The 19,652-nt window shown below is 47.0% G+C and overlaps 5 protein-coding genes across 5 annotated transcripts; 2 read left to right on the forward strand and 3 right to left on the reverse strand.

The window, feature by feature from the left end:
• Positions 1-60: 60 nt before the first annotated feature.
• On the reverse strand, positions 61-7,575 carry mpas (Methylphloroacetophenone synthase; the record flags this gene model as incomplete). Its single annotated transcript, XM_031145889.1, has 4 exons — positions 61-4,373; positions 4,421-5,858; positions 5,913-6,558; positions 6,767-7,575. 4 exons carry the CDS (start codon positions 7,573-7,575, stop codon positions 61-63), a joined length of 7,206 nt encoding a protein of 2,401 aa, XP_031008449.1.
• Positions 7,576-7,998: 423 nt separating this feature from the next.
• TFS1_0 (Carboxypeptidase Y inhibitor) lies at positions 7,999-8,574 on the forward strand (the record flags this gene model as incomplete). The annotated part of the gene is made up of 2 exons (XM_031145890.1): positions 7,999-8,119; positions 8,171-8,574. 2 exons carry the CDS (start codon positions 7,999-8,001, stop codon positions 8,572-8,574), a joined length of 525 nt encoding a protein of 174 aa, XP_031008448.1.
• A 4,167-nt stretch (positions 8,575-12,741) lies between these two features.
• On the reverse strand, positions 12,742-14,146 carry NAPEPLD_0 (N-acyl-phosphatidylethanolamine-hydrolyzing phospholipase D; the record flags this gene model as incomplete). The annotated part of the gene is made up of 3 exons (XM_031145891.1): positions 12,742-13,488; positions 13,551-13,824; positions 13,938-14,146. 3 exons carry the CDS (start codon positions 14,144-14,146, stop codon positions 12,742-12,744), a joined length of 1,230 nt encoding a protein of 409 aa, XP_031008451.1.
• A 574-nt stretch (positions 14,147-14,720) lies between these two features.
• Positions 14,721-15,891, forward strand: LHYA1_G000903 (Phosphatidylglycerol phospholipase C; the record flags this gene model as incomplete). Its single annotated transcript, XM_031145892.1, has 3 exons — positions 14,721-14,984; positions 15,046-15,387; positions 15,436-15,891. Coding segments are annotated over 3 exons (1,062 nt in total), but the record flags the coding sequence as incomplete, so codon positions are not given.
• Positions 15,892-16,115: 224 nt separating this feature from the next.
• On the reverse strand, positions 16,116-18,417 carry DAL81_0 (Transcriptional activator protein; the record flags this gene model as incomplete). Its single annotated transcript, XM_031145893.1, has 4 exons — positions 16,116-16,891; positions 16,937-18,043; positions 18,087-18,109; positions 18,161-18,417. The coding sequence occupies 4 exons, from the start codon at positions 18,415-18,417 to the stop codon at positions 16,116-16,118; spliced, it is 2,163 nt and encodes a 720-aa protein (XP_031008453.1).
• Between the last annotated feature and the right edge of the window lie 1,235 nt (positions 18,418-19,652).

The following is a 19,652-nucleotide window of genomic DNA, read 5'->3' on the forward strand; positions in this document are numbered from 1 at the left end:
TGATGTCTTCTGATTCGGAGGTAATAAATCTCCCCTACCATTATAGGTATGCTACAGTTATCAAGTACTTGAGCTTGTAGGAAAACCAGCAATGACACGAATAGTACGCGCCTCGGGCTCTTCGCCATCTGTCCAATCTACAGCATTAAATCCCGCACGAAGCATATGTTCTTTCCAAAGCCACTCAGGCGTTACGGCATGCTCGCGGCCATCTTCAAATAACCACCATCCTTCAAACAGTCCTACCGCAATGTCCAACCAGAACATGTTCCGGGTAATCTCGACTAGAGTCAAAACGCCATCCTTGCGGAGCAGCTTGCGCAACGACGTTAGCGATGTGGTCAAATTTCTAGTCGCGTGGACACAATTTGTTGAGATGATGAAGTGGAAGGAACCGATCCACGATGCCGGTGGATCCTTCTCAATATCCAACGTCGCAAATTCCATCTCGGGACAATCCTTGAATGTTCGCTTGGCGGCTGCAACCAGCGATGGGGACAAGTCCGTAAAGACATACTCAAATGGAATGCCTAGCTTTTGCAAGTGACGGGCAATATACTTGGTCGTACCACCTGTGCCGGCACCAACTTCAAGGATGCGAAATACACCAGGTTTGTCGGGATTTGCCATGGCCTTCTCGAGGAACTCGCCCAGCGCAATCGTGCCAGAGCGTACGAGAGGCCAGTTTTCGTAGAGGTCATCAAGGGTCTTCTTATTCTCTTTATTGCCAAAGACGATCTGAAGACCATCCTTCTCGCCAGTCAAGCACTCTGCAAGTTCCGAACCAACGACCTGGACAATTCTATGCACGCTAGCATGAAGGGGGAACTCGGGAATGATCTGCTTGAAGATGGTCGCGGCGGGTGTAGGGTCGACGAGATTTGTTGTGCGAACAAATTGGCCTTGGTCGTTAACGATGATAAGTCCGGCATCTTCAAGCACACGGTAAAGCTGGCGCACGAGTTGCTTGTGGTTGGTCAAATGAGGGATCATGGGAGCTGCATTTCCAGCTTTGATAGAAGCCATATTGCAGCCCAATTTAGCAAATGCCTCGACAACGTACGCGAGCACGAGAGCCGCTTGCCGAGGATAGCACTTTTCCCAGAATTCGACAGCTTTGGTCTCGACGGCAGCCCTCTCATAGGCATCTTTGCAATCAGCAAATACTTTCTGGGCGTGCTGTAAAGATGGTCTCGAGTCAACATCAAGAGATTTAGTCGGTAGGCTCCGAACAGCAACATCTTTCACTTTTGCTTCGGCTAAAGCAGGGGGTTCAGCCTGGATTCCCAGACCTAGTGCTGAATCGATATAATCGCAGACAGCCTTGACGTTAGGAAAGAACAAGAATGTATTGAGTTCAATATCAAGCCCGAAGGCGGTTTGTATCTCGTTCAAGACCTCCGTCACCAAGAGAGAGTCGACGCCAAGTTCTTCGAGTGTCGAGCCAAGAGCAATTTCATCCATTGGGATATCTGTAACGTTATGGAATACCTCTAGAACTTTCGATGCTTTACTAGGTTCTGCAGATACCCCAGTGACTGCGACTGGTATTGGGGCGACTCCTGCGGGTGCTGGTGTAGGGTTAGCGCCAGACCCGCCAGAATTGACACTTCGGAGCGATCGCTGCAAAACCGATACCGAAGTCCGTGTAAAGACAAATCCAATGAACGCAATCACGACTTGTTGTGACTTTTTATCAAAGATGTAGACATCACTGACGGTTCGCTCGTCGGTGTCTTCAGTTAGAAGTGAGTATGCGATCCACTCTCCAGCAGTAATATCAAACGCACCGCCAGTGACGATACGGTTAATACCCTGGCAGAGGAGAACATCTTTCCCACTAGGGTGTGCAAAATAGTTGACGAGAACACCAGCGAATTGCATCATGCCGTCAATGGTCGGAGTGTCATATAATGCCTCCTTGGGAGAAAGCTTAGGATCTAACGTTGCCGCGACTTTTCCTGCAGCTTCATGGCCCTGATATGAGATGCTCTTAATGCCGTGGTACATTTCGTCGAAGAAGATTAGTTTCTGTAGCGCCTGATAGATGTGTCTACCTTGCATCTTTTCTCCGTCTTCATTGTTCATGATAGAGAGACACTTCTTATACCCTATCAAAGCACTCCATTGCATGATCGTATCAGCCAGTGCAGGATCGTCCCTTTTGCCGAGTCCTACTTTGCCGATTACATGAATCTGAACCTCGCCGCCTTCTTTTAACTTGCTAGAGAATTCGAAACCCCAGTAGTCCACATCTGGGGTGATGCGTGTAAGCTTGATATAGATGTTCTTCTTTGAGTCGAGACCAATGGGTGCGCCTTTCATTTGCATGGAGTTCATGTTAATAACATGTGTGTCAAAACTCGCATTGCTTGTTAAGATCATGGCGGCGCGAGAAAGGAGCTCGACGTACAGCGACGCAGGCGCAAGAGCTTGGTTGGATGCAATGTGACCATTCAACAAATACATGTAGCGCTCACTCTCGGGGTCGACGAGGAAAACGGCCTCCTTCTTACTTGAGTCTGAAAATTCCAAGAACGAGATGAATTCATGCGTAATAATAGTTTGGGTTGCAGGAGCCACAGTTGGGGCGGGCTCTGGAGCGGCTTGGTTGATAAAGGGAAGCCAGTGCTTGGTCTTCTCGAATTGGTATGGGGGAAGGCTCTTATACTCGAAATGACTTCGTTCACTTCGATGATAGGGCCAGAATTGAACGTGGATGCCAGTCTTCCATAGCTCTACGACAGTCTCCGCCACAGAAGAAATTGCGTTGGGCCCATTCAAAAAGGACGGACAGTAGAGCGGCTGACCTTCACCCTTAACGGAATTTTTGACCAACGACATGACAGAGGATCCTTGACCTGCTTCCACCCAAACGCAAGATGGGAACTTCTGGGCAAGTCTTTGAACGGCCGAGGAGAAATAGACCGGATTTCGTATGTGATGTGGAATCAACCAAGCGCCAAGTTCCTGAGCAATATGTTCTTCCGTTGCTAGTTCAATGGAAATTGTTGGCTTGTTCCATTGCACGCTATTAGCAAGGCTCTCGAGTCCCGGTAGAATGCCTTCAGTCAAGGCAGAATGAAACCCATGTGTAACATTCAGTCGTTTGACTCGGATATTCTGTTGAAGTTTGTTATCGGCGGCAATGTGGCTTTCGAAAATATCGACAGCCTTGGTTGTGCCTACCACAACATGATTTGTTGGGTGATTGAAGCAGGCAATTTCTAGCTTGCTGTCAGGCGACTCAGTGTTAATTGTATCGAGGATACTATTAACAACTGCATGATCAGATTGAACAGAAATCATGGATCCCCGCTCTTCACCCCAAGAGACGTTGATTAGCTCCGCTCGACCAACGACAAGTTTCAATGCATCCTGTGTAGAAAGACATCCAGATATACACAATGCCGTCAATTGGCCAAAACTATGTCCCACGATAGAGCTCACACGCAGTCCACTGTCAATCCAAGCCTTTGCAGATGCATACTGAACCGCGAAGAGAACTGCGTGGAGAGTTGGCAGGTTCTGAATGCTCTCGCGTTGATAGATGGCTGGATATAAACTTCCATGGCCAAGCGATTGCAATTCAAAGTCGCATGTATCCAGATGAGATCGAAACAGCGCTGAGTTATCCACGGCCTCCTTGGAGAGACCGACAAAATCTTTCTCCTGGCCACCGAAGACTAGGACAACTGGACGTGGGCCGGAGCCGGCATCTTTTATTGGGGTTTCAGAACCTGTGACAATACTACTAAGCATCTCCTCGAGGTCCTTCAAATAAATGAGGGTTTTCGAAACCGAATAAGCCAACTTATGGTTACTTCTGTCTGTTAAGTTGAAGAGAATGTCAGAAAGGAGGTGGGAAGTATTCTCAGAAGATGTTCGCTGTACTTCTACGTACGCCAGAAGTTTTCTAGCATACGTAACCAAGCTAGCCTCTGATGAAGCCGACATGAAGAAGGGTTGTTTTGTTGTAGTTGTCGGCCGCTTTGCAAACGTTGTAGAAGAGACAGGCATGGCCTCACGGATCGCAACGACAGCATTACTTCCAGCTGCACCATAGCTGTTAATGCAAGCGAATTTCGAGGAAGTCTTCCAGGGCTGAGACTTTCTCGGAATAGCCATCATGTCGGGCTCAAGTGCGGGTATCTTGGGGTTGAGATTGCTATAGCTTGCTTGCCCAAGTATAGTGTTATGCTGCATCATGAGAAGGATCTTGATAAGGCCAGCCACACCTGCCGATGCCTCTGTATGGCCAATGTGACCCTTTACGGATCCAAAGTGGAGCATCTCTTTACGGTGGGAACCTCCAAAGGCATCGCGGATACTTTGGCATTCGATTGGGTCCCCTACCTGAGTTCCTGTGAATCCTGTTAGAGATCTGGTTCGACAATTGTTGTGGATGCAACAAACTCACCAGTACCGTGAGCCTCAACATAGGTCACGCTAGATGAAGAAGAGTTGGCAATGCCAAGTACCTTGTTGTAAACCGCGGTTTGCGATGAAGAGCAAGGAACAGTGATATGAGCATCGTTATGATTTTGATTAACAGCGGATCCAACGATCACACCTAAAACATGATCACCCTCTTTAATAGCCGCTGAAAGAGGTTTCAGCACGACAGCTGCAACACCTTCCCCACGACAATAGCCATCGGCGGAGGCATCAAATGGCTTGCATGCCCCTGTCGAGCTCAAGAATCCGGCAGCTGCCAGGTTCTGGTAATCGAAAGGACTGGTAAAGACATTAGTGCCACCTGCAACTGCTCGTGAACACTCTCCAGATTGAATCGCTCGGCAAGCGGCATTTATTGCAACTAGTGATGAAGAACATGCAGTATCAATAGTCATTGCGGGCCCTGTGAAGCCAAATTGGTGAGAAATACGGCCACTAAAGAACGCTCGCGAAGTTCCTAACATTGAGTATGCGTTTGGTGGATGGCAAGCGACATTGTCATAGTAGTTGTTGCCAACAGCGCCAATATAACAACCATAATCATTTGGGTGGTTTGCGGCTGCTGGTCCGAAATGACCAGCGGACTCCAAGGCCTCATAGACAACTTCTAGCAAAATTCTTTTCTCGGGGTCCCAGGAGACTGCTTCTCGAGCAGATTTCCTGAAGAAGCGATGATCGAAGCTCTCGGGATCATCGATGAAATTGCCCCAGAACTTGGTCTTCGCATAATCTGCCAAACGATGGTTGTTTAGATTCAATCGATCTAAGGGTACCTCTCGAACCATCGAGACTCCAGACTCCAGAAGATCCCAGAATTTATCAACATCATCCGCGCCGGGGAATCGACAAGACATGCCAACTACCGCAACGGAATGCGGAGGATAATTAGCTTCCAGATTCTCGTTGATGCCATTGACGCGATTCACACCGTTCGCCCCATTAGTAATGTTGACATGATCATTAGTTTCGTTTCTTTGCGAGAGACTGAGGGGCACAACTCCTTCAAACGCAAATGTGGTCACCCTTGGGTGGTCTGTGGGGAAAGCATCGAAGGTTTTCCGCACGGTCGTATACCAGTCGGCCGTGTGGAGTAGAATGCCGTGTAACGCAATATCAGTAACTGAATCACCTCCCGTAATGAGCTCACCAGTGTCGTTTCTTCGAAGTGGGGCTTGAAGCTGGAACGCTTCGGGGTATTGAAGACCTTTGACGGATTTTGTAAACTTCCTCAGCGTTTGAGCTGCAGTGATGTGGTCGGCAGCAGAATGAAAACGACCATTGATACTGATCTTCTTAGCACGAAGCCCAGCCTCTCTTAGCACCTCAGTCAGCTGCTTTTCGTCACTCGCTTGGGCAGTGACCGTAACGCAACTGACGTCGGTGATGCATGCGATGTAAGCCTATATGTACGTAAGATTTTTAACTCTTAAGAACTAGGATTTCTGAGTTCTAACATGTGCATAACCAGCCAAAAGATCCTCAACTTGACGTTTTGAAAATTGTCCTTCTTTCCATCGAACCGACAGAGCACAGACTGGGTTTGGAGGCTCGGCATATAAAGCGTTCTGGTCAATATAGACACCAATGCACATAGCGAGACGTAAGCTGGTAGCAGTGTATTCGGCCAACTGTTCCTCATTTCTAGAAAAATCAATAGCAGCAGCCGTAAGAAAGCCTGTACAGAAGCCTTGTACGCCGTACTGCTGCAGTGCTTGGACCGTCTGACCATAATCAGATCCTGTATTGTTTTTCGCCAAGTGCTGAAGAAAGAGAGCGACTTGTAAGATGACGGCGAAGGGCAAAGAAGCAATATTGGGGAGGTCGTCGACAGGTAGAGATAAATGTCCTGAATCTAGCCATTGCAAAAGACAGTCGATTGATGCAGCCGATGGGGCCCGTTTCAAATTGACGTCAAAAGTAGTCAATTGTCGAAGAAGGTTAGGCAAGTCGTTTAAAGTTAACGTCAGTGATGCATATAAAGATTTCTGGCCCAGTAGGATTTGACGGAGTTGACCCAAATCCTTCGGAGAAGGAAGGCTAGCCTGAGGACCACATAAGAACAATTCCATTGCTGAGGTTGTTATCAAAAAGATTTGCAAACTATATATTATTAGTTGCTTTTTCTAATACACTTTTAAGAACTGGATACTTGATACTTATCTGCAAAGAAGTCTCTGGTAACTCATAAGATAAGGGAGATCTAGCAGACGCTTAAAACTCCGCTAATCTTTTCTGGTATAAGATTTATAAATTTCTGAGCATCTATGTCCCATGTAAAATCGATTTTCAAAAATCCACGGATAATTACGATATCACACCGGTCTGTTTACTCAATGCCAAAATCTCATTTGTAACAGCTGCAACATCTGCTGCTTGGATGACTACCCGATGATCCCCATCCCATTCTACCAAGCGAGTTGTACCCGCCTTACAAAAGTCGGTAAGAAGTCGACGATGATTAGCAAGGCCAGGATCTTTCTTTCCATGAACATGCAGAGTGGGTAGGCGAAGAACGTGGTCTGACCCTTGCAGAAAAGAGCCGGTAACCTGTGCAAAGGCACCAGTCGTGAGCTCATCCGCATCGGCCAGGGCCAGCGAGTCTGACAGATCCGCATCAAGAGCGACCAAAGGAGCGCGCCCAGCCAGAAGAATGGCAAACTTGAAGTCAGAGCCCGCTTGGTCTTTCCCAATTTTCTCTGCACGAAGCTGCTGGCGGAGCAGCAAACTGGCAGCCAGTTTAGCACCCTGGCTGAAGCCCATGATGGCAGCCCAGCCACCAGTGGCCCCCATCGCATCATCACTGATCATTGCTTCATGCAGAGCCCTGTCGATATCGCCGCAGATAGCTTCGGGGCCAGGGTTTGCTTGCTCTATCTCCCAACGCAGCCAGCGCCGAAACGGCTGTAGGTGGGCATAGGTGGGCATGACACCAGGATCAGCGGGGGACAGGTAGGGCGCATCGGGAAAAACAAGTCTAAATGTGCCGTTCAGGGAGCGGAATAAGCCTCGACATTGCAAACGAAAAGCTTCAGCGTTGACGCCGCCGCCGTGCAAACAGAGAATGCGTGGCAGATGGAGGTCTCCAAGGCTGACTGTTGGCGGAGGGGCGTCAGACATGGTTGTGAGATGTTACTTGTTACTTGTACCAAGTAAAGTAAAATTCTAACGCTACCCTCTAAATACCACATTTACAGATCGCGAACACGAATTATATATCTTTTGTCGGTGTATACCCCTGCCAATACTGCGCGAGTATACAGTACAGTACGAAGTACCTCCGTACCTCCACCCCGTATACTGCAGTACTGGGGAGATTTTAGCATTTTGCCCCACCCCGCGATATACCCGATTCAGCTAGGTCTACAAGGACGTTTGGCCCCCCTGCTACTATATTCTGTCTCCCTCCAAAGTCCGTCCATCCATCAACCCATTATTCTCGCCTGAACCTTCTTTTTAGTAGCTAGCAGTCAGTCAGCTTCACTCTGCCGCGGCTTCCTCCTCTAGTCATATCCTCCCTACAAGCTCTGGAACTCCCCCGCTATGCCTACCAACGCTATCGTCAAACGCATCCTTGATGTGGTCGAGAAGGACGAGTCCAAGGTGCTGGGCGTTATTGTCAACGCCAAGGCAATTACAACAAAACAATATATTCCCCGCGCTGGTTAGTTCACAGCCATGCCATGTCCACGCTACAACCTGACCATATTTACAGAGGCTCAGTCTGCCCCTGGGATCTCATATGCTGTTCCCGACCCTTCGGCAACATACCTCGTCGTTGCCCTTGATCTCGACGCTCCTTTCCCTTCTTTTGGCGTTCTTGGTCCAATCCTCCACTGGATCCAACCGGGCTTTAAAGCAGGTCCTGACAATACCTTGACCTCCAGCGAGCCTTTTGTTGCCAACTACATTGGCCCTGCCCCGCCTCCAGGAAGCGCTCCTCACCGCTATTCTTTCTTTCTGTTCGAGCAGCCCGATGGTTTTGACGGCAAAAAGTATGCTCCGGCAGATGGTAAACCTCTTGGCAACTTGCATCGAATGCGCTACAATCTGGACAGCTGGCAGAAAGAAGCCAAGCTCGGTGAACCTCTTGCAGCCAACTACTTCTTGAGCAACTAAGGTTAAGGTTAAGGTTAAAGTTAATAGGGCGCACGCTGTACTAGTCCATTTGATATGAAATTCCATTTTGAGCTGCGAGCTGGCTGTGAAAAGAAGCGGAGGGTTTTCATAGTTGCTTTAATTATATTCTAAAATCATCTTTAATAAAAAACAATTCTTCCTATATTACCCCGAGGCCCTGAACTGATTTACATGGCGATACTTATAGTCGTCGTCACCATCTGCGGGGTAGCCTATGATACTAGTAATCTTCTTTTCTTCTTATTTATATAACTATAAAAGCGTTTCAACGACATCGCTTAACAATACCTGGAACCGTGGTAGTTCCAAGCTACCATTTCATCTGCAGGAAATTTACTTCTACCCCGCAAAGCGTCTCAAGAAACTGCAAACCATAATTTGCAGTCCCGTGCGGGCAAAGCCACAGCCGAGATTAAAGATAAGAAAGAACAGATTTGAGAGCTGTAAGGCTGGGACACAGCCGTATAAATCGGAAAGTGGGCCTACGATGGGCGGACCGAACAACGTATGCCTGCCAATAATATCCTCAAGGGCCAGTGCAACCATAGACGGGTGAGATACAGTAAAGGCAAAGCCGAAACGACGCTTGTGGCGGCCCGTTTGCGAGCTATCCACAGTCCTTTGGTTTCCTACGTCTGAGGGTTTTGTCCCAAGCCATGGACCTGGAATTAGTAGTGGTATTCTTCTCCGCCGACATGAGGATATACGTAATGAGGGCGTTAAATCCTAATTGCAGGCGTCTATTTTGCTAAGTGTCGGCTGCAGTCGTCAAAGTCTCGTTTTCCTAGTCTTTCGTTTCCAGGACGAAAAGAGGAAAAGTCACTATGTATACCCCTAACTCAGCATTAACCCGCGAGCAACTCGAACCATATATTTCATCACATTTTGTCACATGCCTTTCAATGCTCAAAGAGTAGTATCTTCTTACTCGCATTATTACCTGATATCCGCCATTGACGACGTCGGCACGCATAAAGTATAGGTTTCCGGTCCACATATACCCTAAAAGGTGGGGAAATGGGACGAGGGGTGCGACGACTATGGAGGGGTATAAATCAGTTTTGTTTAGTGTCTGGAGGGAATGTACGGAGTTGCTCACCGAGCCGACCAATCATATATAATCGAGTTGAATAGAACATTTCGTAATCGTACTTTGTGAGAGAATCTAGCGAATATTATTTATGTTCTTTTTATATGAATTCACATGTGTATTCTATTTTAAAATAGCTTTTATTTAAAGCTTTAGAAGATTTATGCATAGTATAAAGTATATTTATATTTACTATCCTATTTATAAGCTACCAGGTTACAGCTTCAACTCCTATAGGAGTATACGAAGTACTTCGTACTTAGTATTGTATCTAGATAGTAATGATTTCACCCTTAGCGAGACTGCAACCAATCAGGACCTTAGCTCCGGATTCCTACCGCGGGAAGGAAAAGGGAAAAGGGGGCGCCTGCACCTCCTGCCTGCACGTCCATAGTCAAAGCTTGGGAAAAGCTTAGTTACGGCATTTAATCATGCCAAGTGCAAACTACCGGGAAAGTTACCAGGTAGTCTTTCTACTCCGTATGCGATTCTGTTGCTGTAGACCATATCAGATCTACACCCCGTAGTCCAATTCGGAGAGGCTTAGCAAAGTGTGCATGGCGCGCATGCGGAGGACATTCCTAAAGGGGCTATTGCAATACTACGTACTTATCTTCCGCGCTTTGTGATGTGGGGGATGCACGATACTTCGTACCGGGAGTTTGATTGCTCATAACGCCCCCTAAACAGGTAGCGGGGTGTACCTAGTATTCATTATGCTAGGAGGGATTTTCGGACTTATTTCGCATGTGCTTATTTTCAGAACGGTCGACTTGCTCGATGAAGCAGGCAGCCTTTTCAAAACCGCCCCAAAGGATCGGTATTGGATCAAAAGGAATTCTTGTAAAACGTGGCATATCTGGTGCGCAATCTCAAGGGTAGGAACAATTGTATAATGGTGGGTTAGTGCATATTTTGAGTCGCCAGCTCGGTCGTGGGCCCCCTGTATTGGATAATCCCTTCTGATTGGGGACTCCGCTGGATGAGATGAGATAGCCAAGCAAGACCCCCAGTGCCGGCTCACGAGATCGCTCTAAGATGTCAGGGTAAATTTAGATTCAACCCTTCTTGGCCCTCACACTTCTTCCCTCGGAAATTCTATTTACACGCGTAGATTATCAGTATATTTACAGATGAAAGAACCCGGCCGCTGCACCTATCCAACCACTCCCTTTCGAATGCAGCCCCTTCCTCGACCCAACAACGTATGCCTGCACAAATTTGATTGAGGCTTAACAACTCCGCATACTTCGCATAAGCTTTGCGCCCTACTGATGTTTCGGTGCAGAGTACCAAACGCGTTCGCCAGCCTGTCTTGCAACGAGCAATCGCAAGATTATCGCCATTGAGCAATACCTTACTGCCATTTGATTTTCAGTCGATATGGGGTTTGACATCTCGAACAACTCGTTGCAAGAAACATGCTTTATTCTGGCTATTGTGGGAGTGGTACTGGCCATTACAGCGACTGCGCTCCGTTTTGTAGCTGTGCGCCGTGCCAATCGCAAGCCTAGCTGGGAAGATTGGTTCGCCGTCTTGGCTACCTTCTTCTTTATCTTATACGTGATACCGCTTCTGTACCGTAAGTTGGTGTTGTAACTCTTGTCGCGCATATTGATTGTGCTAACTATGCTTTTCGTCTAGTCTTGTCAGTAATGAACGGCAATACTACATGGACAAAAGAGGAAGTCGTACATATAAAAAAGGTATATATGTGTTACGAATCGATAAAGGTTTAGTGCTAATCCTTTTTCCATACTAGGCCGGGTATTCTATGGGACCACAGTTTTGCATGCAACAGCTATTTGCGAAACTCAGTCTTCTTTTCCTGTACTACCGTATATTTCATGTCAAACGATCATTCATTTACTGCGTCTGGATTCTGGGCATTATCCAAATAGCTTGGTCTATTTCTACTTATATGGTACACTGGATGGAATGCTTACCAGCACGAAAACTCTGGGAGCCCAAACTCAAAGGTCACTGCATCAACAGTGAAGATTTTCTTGCCGCGGGCGAAACACCGAATTCCCTAGTAGATTTTGCCCTTATCGGTCTGGCGATTTGGATGGTACAATCGTTGAAGGTAAAGAATACTGTGAAAATAAAATTGTTTGCTATATTCATCGTGGGTGGACTGTAAGTACAAGTTACTCCATATCGAGATAATCTCTAATCAATTCTACAGAGCCGGCATTCTCGGTTTCGTCAAGATCGGCTATGGCTTCAGCGCTACCAGCAAATCAAAAGTCGAAGTTCTCGATCCCATCTGGGCAACTGTTCAACAAACCTGCAGCGTGATATGCTGCTGTGCACCTGTTTACAAACCCTTGATACCCGAGCTTGGATTCTTTGCGCAGATGCGGTCCTTTACCAGTTCGGTATTCACTAGGAGTAGAACTCGAAGTAGGGGTAGTAAGGCTGGATCGCATCCCCCGTCCGGCAAAATGGACACAGACCCGATTTCAGTGGGAAGGATTTGGAAGCCGCATACCAATGATTGGGTCGAACTCGATGAATCGAGTTCACGAAAGACATCCTCATCTCAAATCATCCACGCGGTCTAGTTGTGCGAATACTGTTCTTTCTTTTTCAAGGAAGCAACTTAGGATCCTTTTGTTGGGTACTGGAGGCGTTTATAGAGGGGCATATGGTGCTTTTTAAAGCTGGAGTGAATGATTTAATGGGTCACATGAAGGAGTCCTGGGAAATAGCTGAGGGTTTAAAGGGGATCATTGCCTCTACGTGTATGAATTCAGGATTAGCTCGTCCTGCGGAAGGCAAGTAGCAATGTTATAATACACGGTATCGCTGTATCATTACCAGGGTCTTCAACGCTTACACTATCACCTCAATTATAGAAGTGAGATCGAAATCATATACACATACTGTCCACTGAATAATCTATTGTTATACAACTATCTTGTGTTGGCATCAGCAATATCCCCCAGTTGCAGACCTCTGGCATACGATCAGTCTAACGATTCCACACTTCTTCGAAGCAAGCCAGTACTCCATCACGATAGCACAAGAGCCCACAACTCTACTGCAAAATATCAAAACTCCCTACTTTCGCCAATATCACAAACATCGAAAACTCCAGTCTCATCAAGTCCACTCTTGGCCATCGCTCTCTTGAGTAATTGTGGCGGCTCGAGCACGCTCTCTTCTGCAACCGCCCACGTCCCCCAGTGTATTCCTATGGCTTTTTTACACTTGGTATCCTTAAAAATCTCAACAGAATCATACGGATTCGAATGCACGGGACTTAAAACATGCCTTGGCTTATATGCTCCGATCGGAATCAATCCAAGGTCAAAGGGACCCCGAAGTTCGCCAATTTGTTTGAAAGCGGGACAGACGGGCAGATGAGCAAAATCTGAGCCCCAATCGTCGACTTCTTTAGGCAGGTATGGAACGGCGCGATAGCCGGTGTCACCAGCAAAGTACACAGACTTGCCACCAGAAGAAACCGACCAGGAAGCCCATAATGTAGTTGATTTATCAAAAGGAGTACGCGCAGATGTATGTTGGCAAGGAAGGCAAGAGATTCTCGCCGTAATGTCATCTTTTGACGGACTAAACGTCGAGGAACTTGACGAAGGTTTTTCGCCTCTTGTTTTGGACAAGTTGAGGTCAACGTCCTCCCACCAGTCGAACTCGACAGCATTCTTAATGCCGCAATCTGCAAACCATCTTCTGAGTCCCTTTGGGACACAGAATTGAACTGAAGGGTGACGTTTTTGAATTTCGACGATGGTGGGGTGAGAAAGATGGTCGTAGTGAGAGTGGCTTATGATAACCTACCCATGAATTACGTATCAGCTACCAGGGTAGAAAAAATGAGACTGTAATGATGACTTACACAATCAATAATTGGAATATCAGAGATATCACAGGGTTTGGGGGTGAATCTTTTGTGGCCTAGCCAGGAGATCGGCGAACAGCGGTCTTCAAATATGGGATCAAACAGAACCCGTAGGCCAGTGGGAAACTCAATGTAGTAGCATGCATGTCCTAACCATATTGCACGCAGAGCTTGCGAGCTTGTTCTAGATGGGAGGAACTTGGGTTTGATGACAGAGACCGTTGGTGGTGTGGTGTCAGGCCTTTGGCTGTTTCCAGAGAAGAACTTGTGACTGCAAAGTTCATATCAGCCATTCGGGTCCTTGCCTCTTAACACCGCTGCCTGACACTGCTGGCAAAGCAGAAGCCCTATAGCTCACGAAAATGAAGCCAGAGATGCACTCACTGGACCATGGCCTTGAATATTTCGGGGAAAGAGAAATCATGAGAACTCTCCCATGGATTTACAAAACCCTTCGGTTCCCCTTTGCCTTCCTGATCTCTCAGCCAATGGCTCTTCTCATTCACGTTATCCGGCACCGCACCCAACGCGGCTGGCGCATTGACAGTCACGACATATTGGGCGGCGGCAACACCTCCACTGCCTGAACTCATGGCTCGATATCTTGGTGTCTCGGATTTAGGAAAACGTTGAGCACGGGTGAGCGAGCGCTGACTCGAGAAGAATGGTCGGAGGATAGTTTGCATGGGATGGTAGCAGTTCTCGTGACTTGGACGTTGAAGTTGAGATTCAGGGGCGTTTTACATAAGCTGACTCCCCCTAGTATCAATGATTTCCCGGTTATATCAATAGCATATAACTGGGTAAATCAGATACCACGCTTTTATACTAGAATTAAGGCGAATTTGTTGATAATTGTGTTTTTGATGTCGCAGCTACCTAAGTCTTGCAGCGGATGTAACATCTAACGCCGGTGCGCTGCATGGTTAATAATATATACTCCGTACTGCTAGGTGGGGCCGACTTACTGCAGCCACACCCTTTGTTTCCCGTTGTTCCCAGGTCCAAGCTTTGTTTCCACCTTTTATATATCTACCTATTTCCAACTACCATCGTCTAACACAACTATCCAAGCTTGTCTTTTGAGGCTCCCAAGTCAATTCCGAAGTCAAGTGCCACAACACACATACGGTACCGTGAAAATGGCTGAATCTGTGCCCTTATTAGAGAGGAAGATGGAAACTCCACTGTGTATGTCTCGACAGGCCGCGATTTCTCCTTCCAGTCCAACTAATAAATGTCCAAGCTGCTTTTACATTCGCAAAAGATACTCCGTATGGGAGACGTCCCCAAACTATTGCCCACCGAGGATATAAAGCCACAAACCCAGAAAACACAATGAGCGCGTTTAAGGGAGCAGTAGAAATAGGGGCGCACGGCATCGAGACCGATTTACATCTGTCTAAAGACGGCGTGGTTCTTCTTTCCCACGTAAGATCCCAACCCCTCCATCGAACTGCTCCAAAATCCGAGCAAAGCTTATTAAATCCAGGATGCTACTCTCAAACGGTGTTTTGGAAAAGATGAGAAGCTTATAGACTGCAACTGGGATTATATCAAAACGCTGCGCACCTTGAAAACACCACACCAACCAATGCCTAAATTGATAGATCTTTTGGAGTATTTAACAACGCCAGGTCTTGAAGACATTTGGATATTGCTAGACGTCAAGATTCTTTTGCCGAGCCTGGTGGAAGTCATAATGGGTAATAAACCCGCGCAGACCAAGGTTGACAATTACGCCGATGATCTTTTCAGGTCGGTTGCAGCTACATTGGCAGACGTCAAGTCATCACGCCCTTGGAATGAACGCATATTAGTGGGATGCTGGGCGGTAAGTTTCCATACCCTACCTACGTTTCTTCTCATCTAATATCGATAGGCGAAATACCTCCCCTTGTGCATGAAATATCTACCGGGATATCCTATAACGCACAACGGATTCAGCGCCGATTATGCGCGGCAGTTCCTCAAGGTTCCTGGCGTTGGCATTAATATGTTTCAAATGTTGATAGTAGGGCCACGTGGAAATGCTTTACTTCGGGACGTGAAGAAGAAGAAGGCTGACCGCTCGATACTGCTATGGACGGTTAATGAGGAATCGTGGATGAAATGGAGCATTAGGCAAGAAGTGGATGGCGTGATAACTGATGACCCCAAGAAGTTTCTGGAGGTATGCAAAAGTTATGATAAGGATGAGAAGTTACACCACTCTCGGGAGTCTTGGAAGGCCATTCTCCGGCAGCACATACGGGTTTTGATGTTCGGTCTCTCTTTTAGATTGAAACACGGATTCTGGGTCGACGTTGAAAAGGCTAGGAAAAGTTTAGAGAGCTGAATTGAAATGCAACGAGATACTGATGCACCGATTTTGCTTGGTCGAATTCACAAGTTGGACAAACGGCCAGCTTTGAATCTGTTCCTTCTAACTTTCTCCATTATATCCCTTCCACGCATGTCTCTGGTTCAGGCTTCATAAGACTTGGGACTAATTCATTCGAGTGGCTCAAGTTGGGTGGGGAAATAAATTATGTGTCTTGACCGCAATGTTCCGAGATGAGCTCAGAAACCACCAAAGTTGTTTCCCCTCTCATCATACTCCTGAATGAACCTCCGGTTCGCAAGCAGCGGATCAACCCCTTGCACATCCTCAAAGTTATACAGTTGATCCAGATTCCAATCCTGTATATCCCCAGCTGTGAAGTTCACGTTCTCTGCAAAATCTGACCAAGTTGGTCGGATATCTTGCGCGAGAATAGAGGCGTCAAAGTCGGCTTCGTAGACTCCTACAGATTCGGTCGAGTACCCAGTGCTCGGAGACACTTGGTTCATTCCAGTAGCTGTAGGATCCGATATTTGTTGGCTCTTATCCATTGATGAAATGAGTTGCTCCTCTTTTTTATCTTGAGCAGTATCGGGCTTTATGGTCTTCGGCGTCGCGATTTTGCTACCGTCTTTCATAAAGACTGTGCTGGCATCTAGCATCCCAACTGTAAACTTCATGAACTCGGCACCCTTACTGCTCACTCTCAATGTCCACCGATATTCTGCGAGCTTAGATCGGTAGAAATCAGCTTCATCTGTGCTTTGGCTTGTAGCCCACAGCAGACTCCCGAATGTCGCGATAATTGCGAGGTTGACTTTGGAAGCAAAGTACCAGAAGCTCTGGAGGTGTGCGGGCTCGAGTTTATTGACGAGGTCGATGGCAGAAATGAAACGCATCTTTGCAGCAGCTCGAGTGATGGATCGGAGGTTCTCGTCGGTATTGCTAGTGTCGAAGCGGATTATTGCTCGGTGTAGGGTCACTTCTGCCGCAAAGTATGCAAGATGTAATGATCCTTGGCTGGTCAATACTCAGAACATTAGTCAAAGGAGATGCTTACCAGTTGAAGAGAGTTTCCTTGCTTTCGTGTCCCCTACTGCCAGACTTGGAGGCAGTTTCGAATACCAATCCTTCAATCTCAGCTGGATTGGCTTTGCCTTTTCCAATGTTACCGTGGTCGCATTTTCACGCTCACTCTCCAAGGCAGCCATGGAGCTTAAAGTGAAGAATGTTCTCAAAATACTAGATAGGATTTCAGTCAGAGAAATCATATGGACGAACGTCAGTCTCCCCTTTTCAATCTCTGAACTTCCTTCTTCCTCATCGTCATCCTCGGCAGTCTCAGGGAAATCCCTCTCCTCAAGCGGCTTCACGGACCAGTTGTCCTCATGGATCAGTAGCGGTCGACCATGGACCAATGCTCCCCACCTATCTTGCATGTAAAGTGCCCAGGCTAGTCGCTTTCTTAAACTCCTCTCCCATTCGGGAATCTTCCACCCGGAACAGTCAAGGTGAAGTCCTAAATTCTGTGCCACCGCGATAAGTTGACCTGTGAGAGCCCATGAGTCACCATCAGGACGCTGAAGAAGCAACAATCCGGCTTGCACAGTTGAAAGCTTCGGTCGATTCAGGACATCACTCATCATCTTGGGAGCGAGTTTCTCCAACTTCAGGACATCTGGCTTGGGAAGATTAACAAGATTAGGACTATAAGACCACCAATTTAGCGCTAATATATAGACGGCAGCTAAAACAGGTGGCGTGAACTCCCGATACGTTCGATCATATTTCTCAAGGAACACCTTCTTATGCATGATCGGGAAACTTGGGTGGACAATCCGAAAGTACAAGTCAACTAGAGCCTGACCATGTGGCTGAACGATGCTCTCTACGAGATCAAGATTCGCGAGCTCGTCATCCACTTCTGCTTGACTTTCGGATTTCATGATGAAGTGAGTCTTTGGACTGACACGTCGAAGTGTTCCTGGCATGCTGACGTACTCTCCTCGTCCATTGAATGGCGAGAGGTTGATGAGACGAGTATCATACTCAGTAGTTTGACCAAGATATTGGCTATGCTGCCGGTTCTGGAGGCCCAGTGTTTGCTTCAAGAGCGAAGGGCCAGGCAGGGCTCTGTAATCGTTGATTGGAGGTTTGGCGTAGATATCTTAGAGGTCAGCCAGGAAGTTTTAGACGAGTCAGAGCCCTACTGCTTCTCTCTGACTCTAGAGATCTATATCAAATAGTTAGCCGTAAAGTCAATAATGTACATGTCTAATCATACCCTAGTTTCATCCCATCTGCATTTTTTTCATCCTCGTCAAGTTTCCGCCTCTTTCTTCTCTGAGGACTTTGAACAAAAGTACATTGCTCTGCGCGAGATTGACATAGTATACAAGTTTCCGAGTCCTGGGGCATAATACATCTACTTTTGCGTCTCCTACACGCGTCGCAGGGGCGGTCTTTCCTCGTCCATCCATTAGCTGGAATTTTAGGCGCCGAGGCATTCTGGTTGCCTTCTACCGGCGGGTGAGTAGACATAGAGATGGTACAAATGAGTCCACTGACATTGAGAGTGGAACAACCCAAGATGGGCTATATCAAAGAAGGTAAAGGTGCGCCTCACAAACAAATATTAGGGAAGATAAGAAGATGATCACGTGGAGTGGGGTCGCGCTAAGATTACTAGTCAGTCATTGTCTAACTCTTCTTCAATCTCTCTTTTTTTTACAGTTCTCCTCTCCGCTAACACACTCTCACCGTTCTACTATATGTTCATTTGATTTGAGAATCCTCCTCCCAGCGGTTGTCTGTGATCTACGTTATTGGATCCCTTCGCAGAAACGCAAGTTGGAGGCCAAGATATAATCCGCTTACGTTCACGTTATGCCTGTTGTCAGAATTTCCTGCTTCGCTTCTCCGTTCTGCTCTGTATGTTGTTATAGTTTGAATTTGGTTTCTTAAAGCTTACAATCCACGTCATTTCGTGCATCCTGATGATCCAAACATCAATTCACCACCGGCACCTGGGTTTGAAGATGCGGCAGGCTCTAACGATCCCCTAACTCGAGCGCAATTGTAACATAGATAGCTAGAAGACGAAGTTCAGGCATCAATAACCGCCTTCGTCAAAAGCAAAGCCCAATTGCTTCGATTCCCGTCGTTGCTCCACTTTGAACTAACACTTCATTCTTTACTTTCAAGCATGAACAATTCTATATACAGATGACCCCCAGCTAGAAGCTTTGGCCGTCCCGCTCGAGGTCGTTTGACTTGCCTTTACTTTTTGAAGAGAGCCTCTTCATGATCGTACCTGTTTCTCTAGTTCTCGTTGCCATGTTTGAACGAACCGCTTCTCTATATGGCAGCTCAACCAAGGTAGTGTCCACTGCGGATTGACATATCAAAAACAGTTTTCTTATCTGCTTTCTTTAAATTTACTGTTACTGTTACTGTGATAGAATGGTGCATGCGATATGGAATACCCAGGCCAGGTAGACAACGTTGACAATACAATGCGCCGCAAACAAGGCTGCTGCCTAATAGTCGGAGCTTCCAGGAATCCCTTCCCCCACTTTTCACAAGTCCATCCTTTTTCTAGCACCTCTTCTCTATCTGCAAGCACCTTCTCCCATCAACAATCATGAAGAAATTTCTACACCACCTCACCCCCAAAGCTCGCCAAGGAAAACCCGAATCTCAGCCCCCGAAACCTGAAAAGACTCAGAACAATCTTGCACTTCATGAAATCTACTCGTCTCCTAATCCCACTCTCA

The sequence above is a fragment of the Lachnellula hyalina genome (assembly GCF_007821495.1).
Source record: "Lachnellula hyalina strain CBS 185.66 chromosome Unknown contig00015, whole genome shotgun sequence".
NCBI lineage: Eukaryota > Fungi > Ascomycota > Leotiomycetes > Helotiales > Lachnaceae > Lachnellula > Lachnellula hyalina.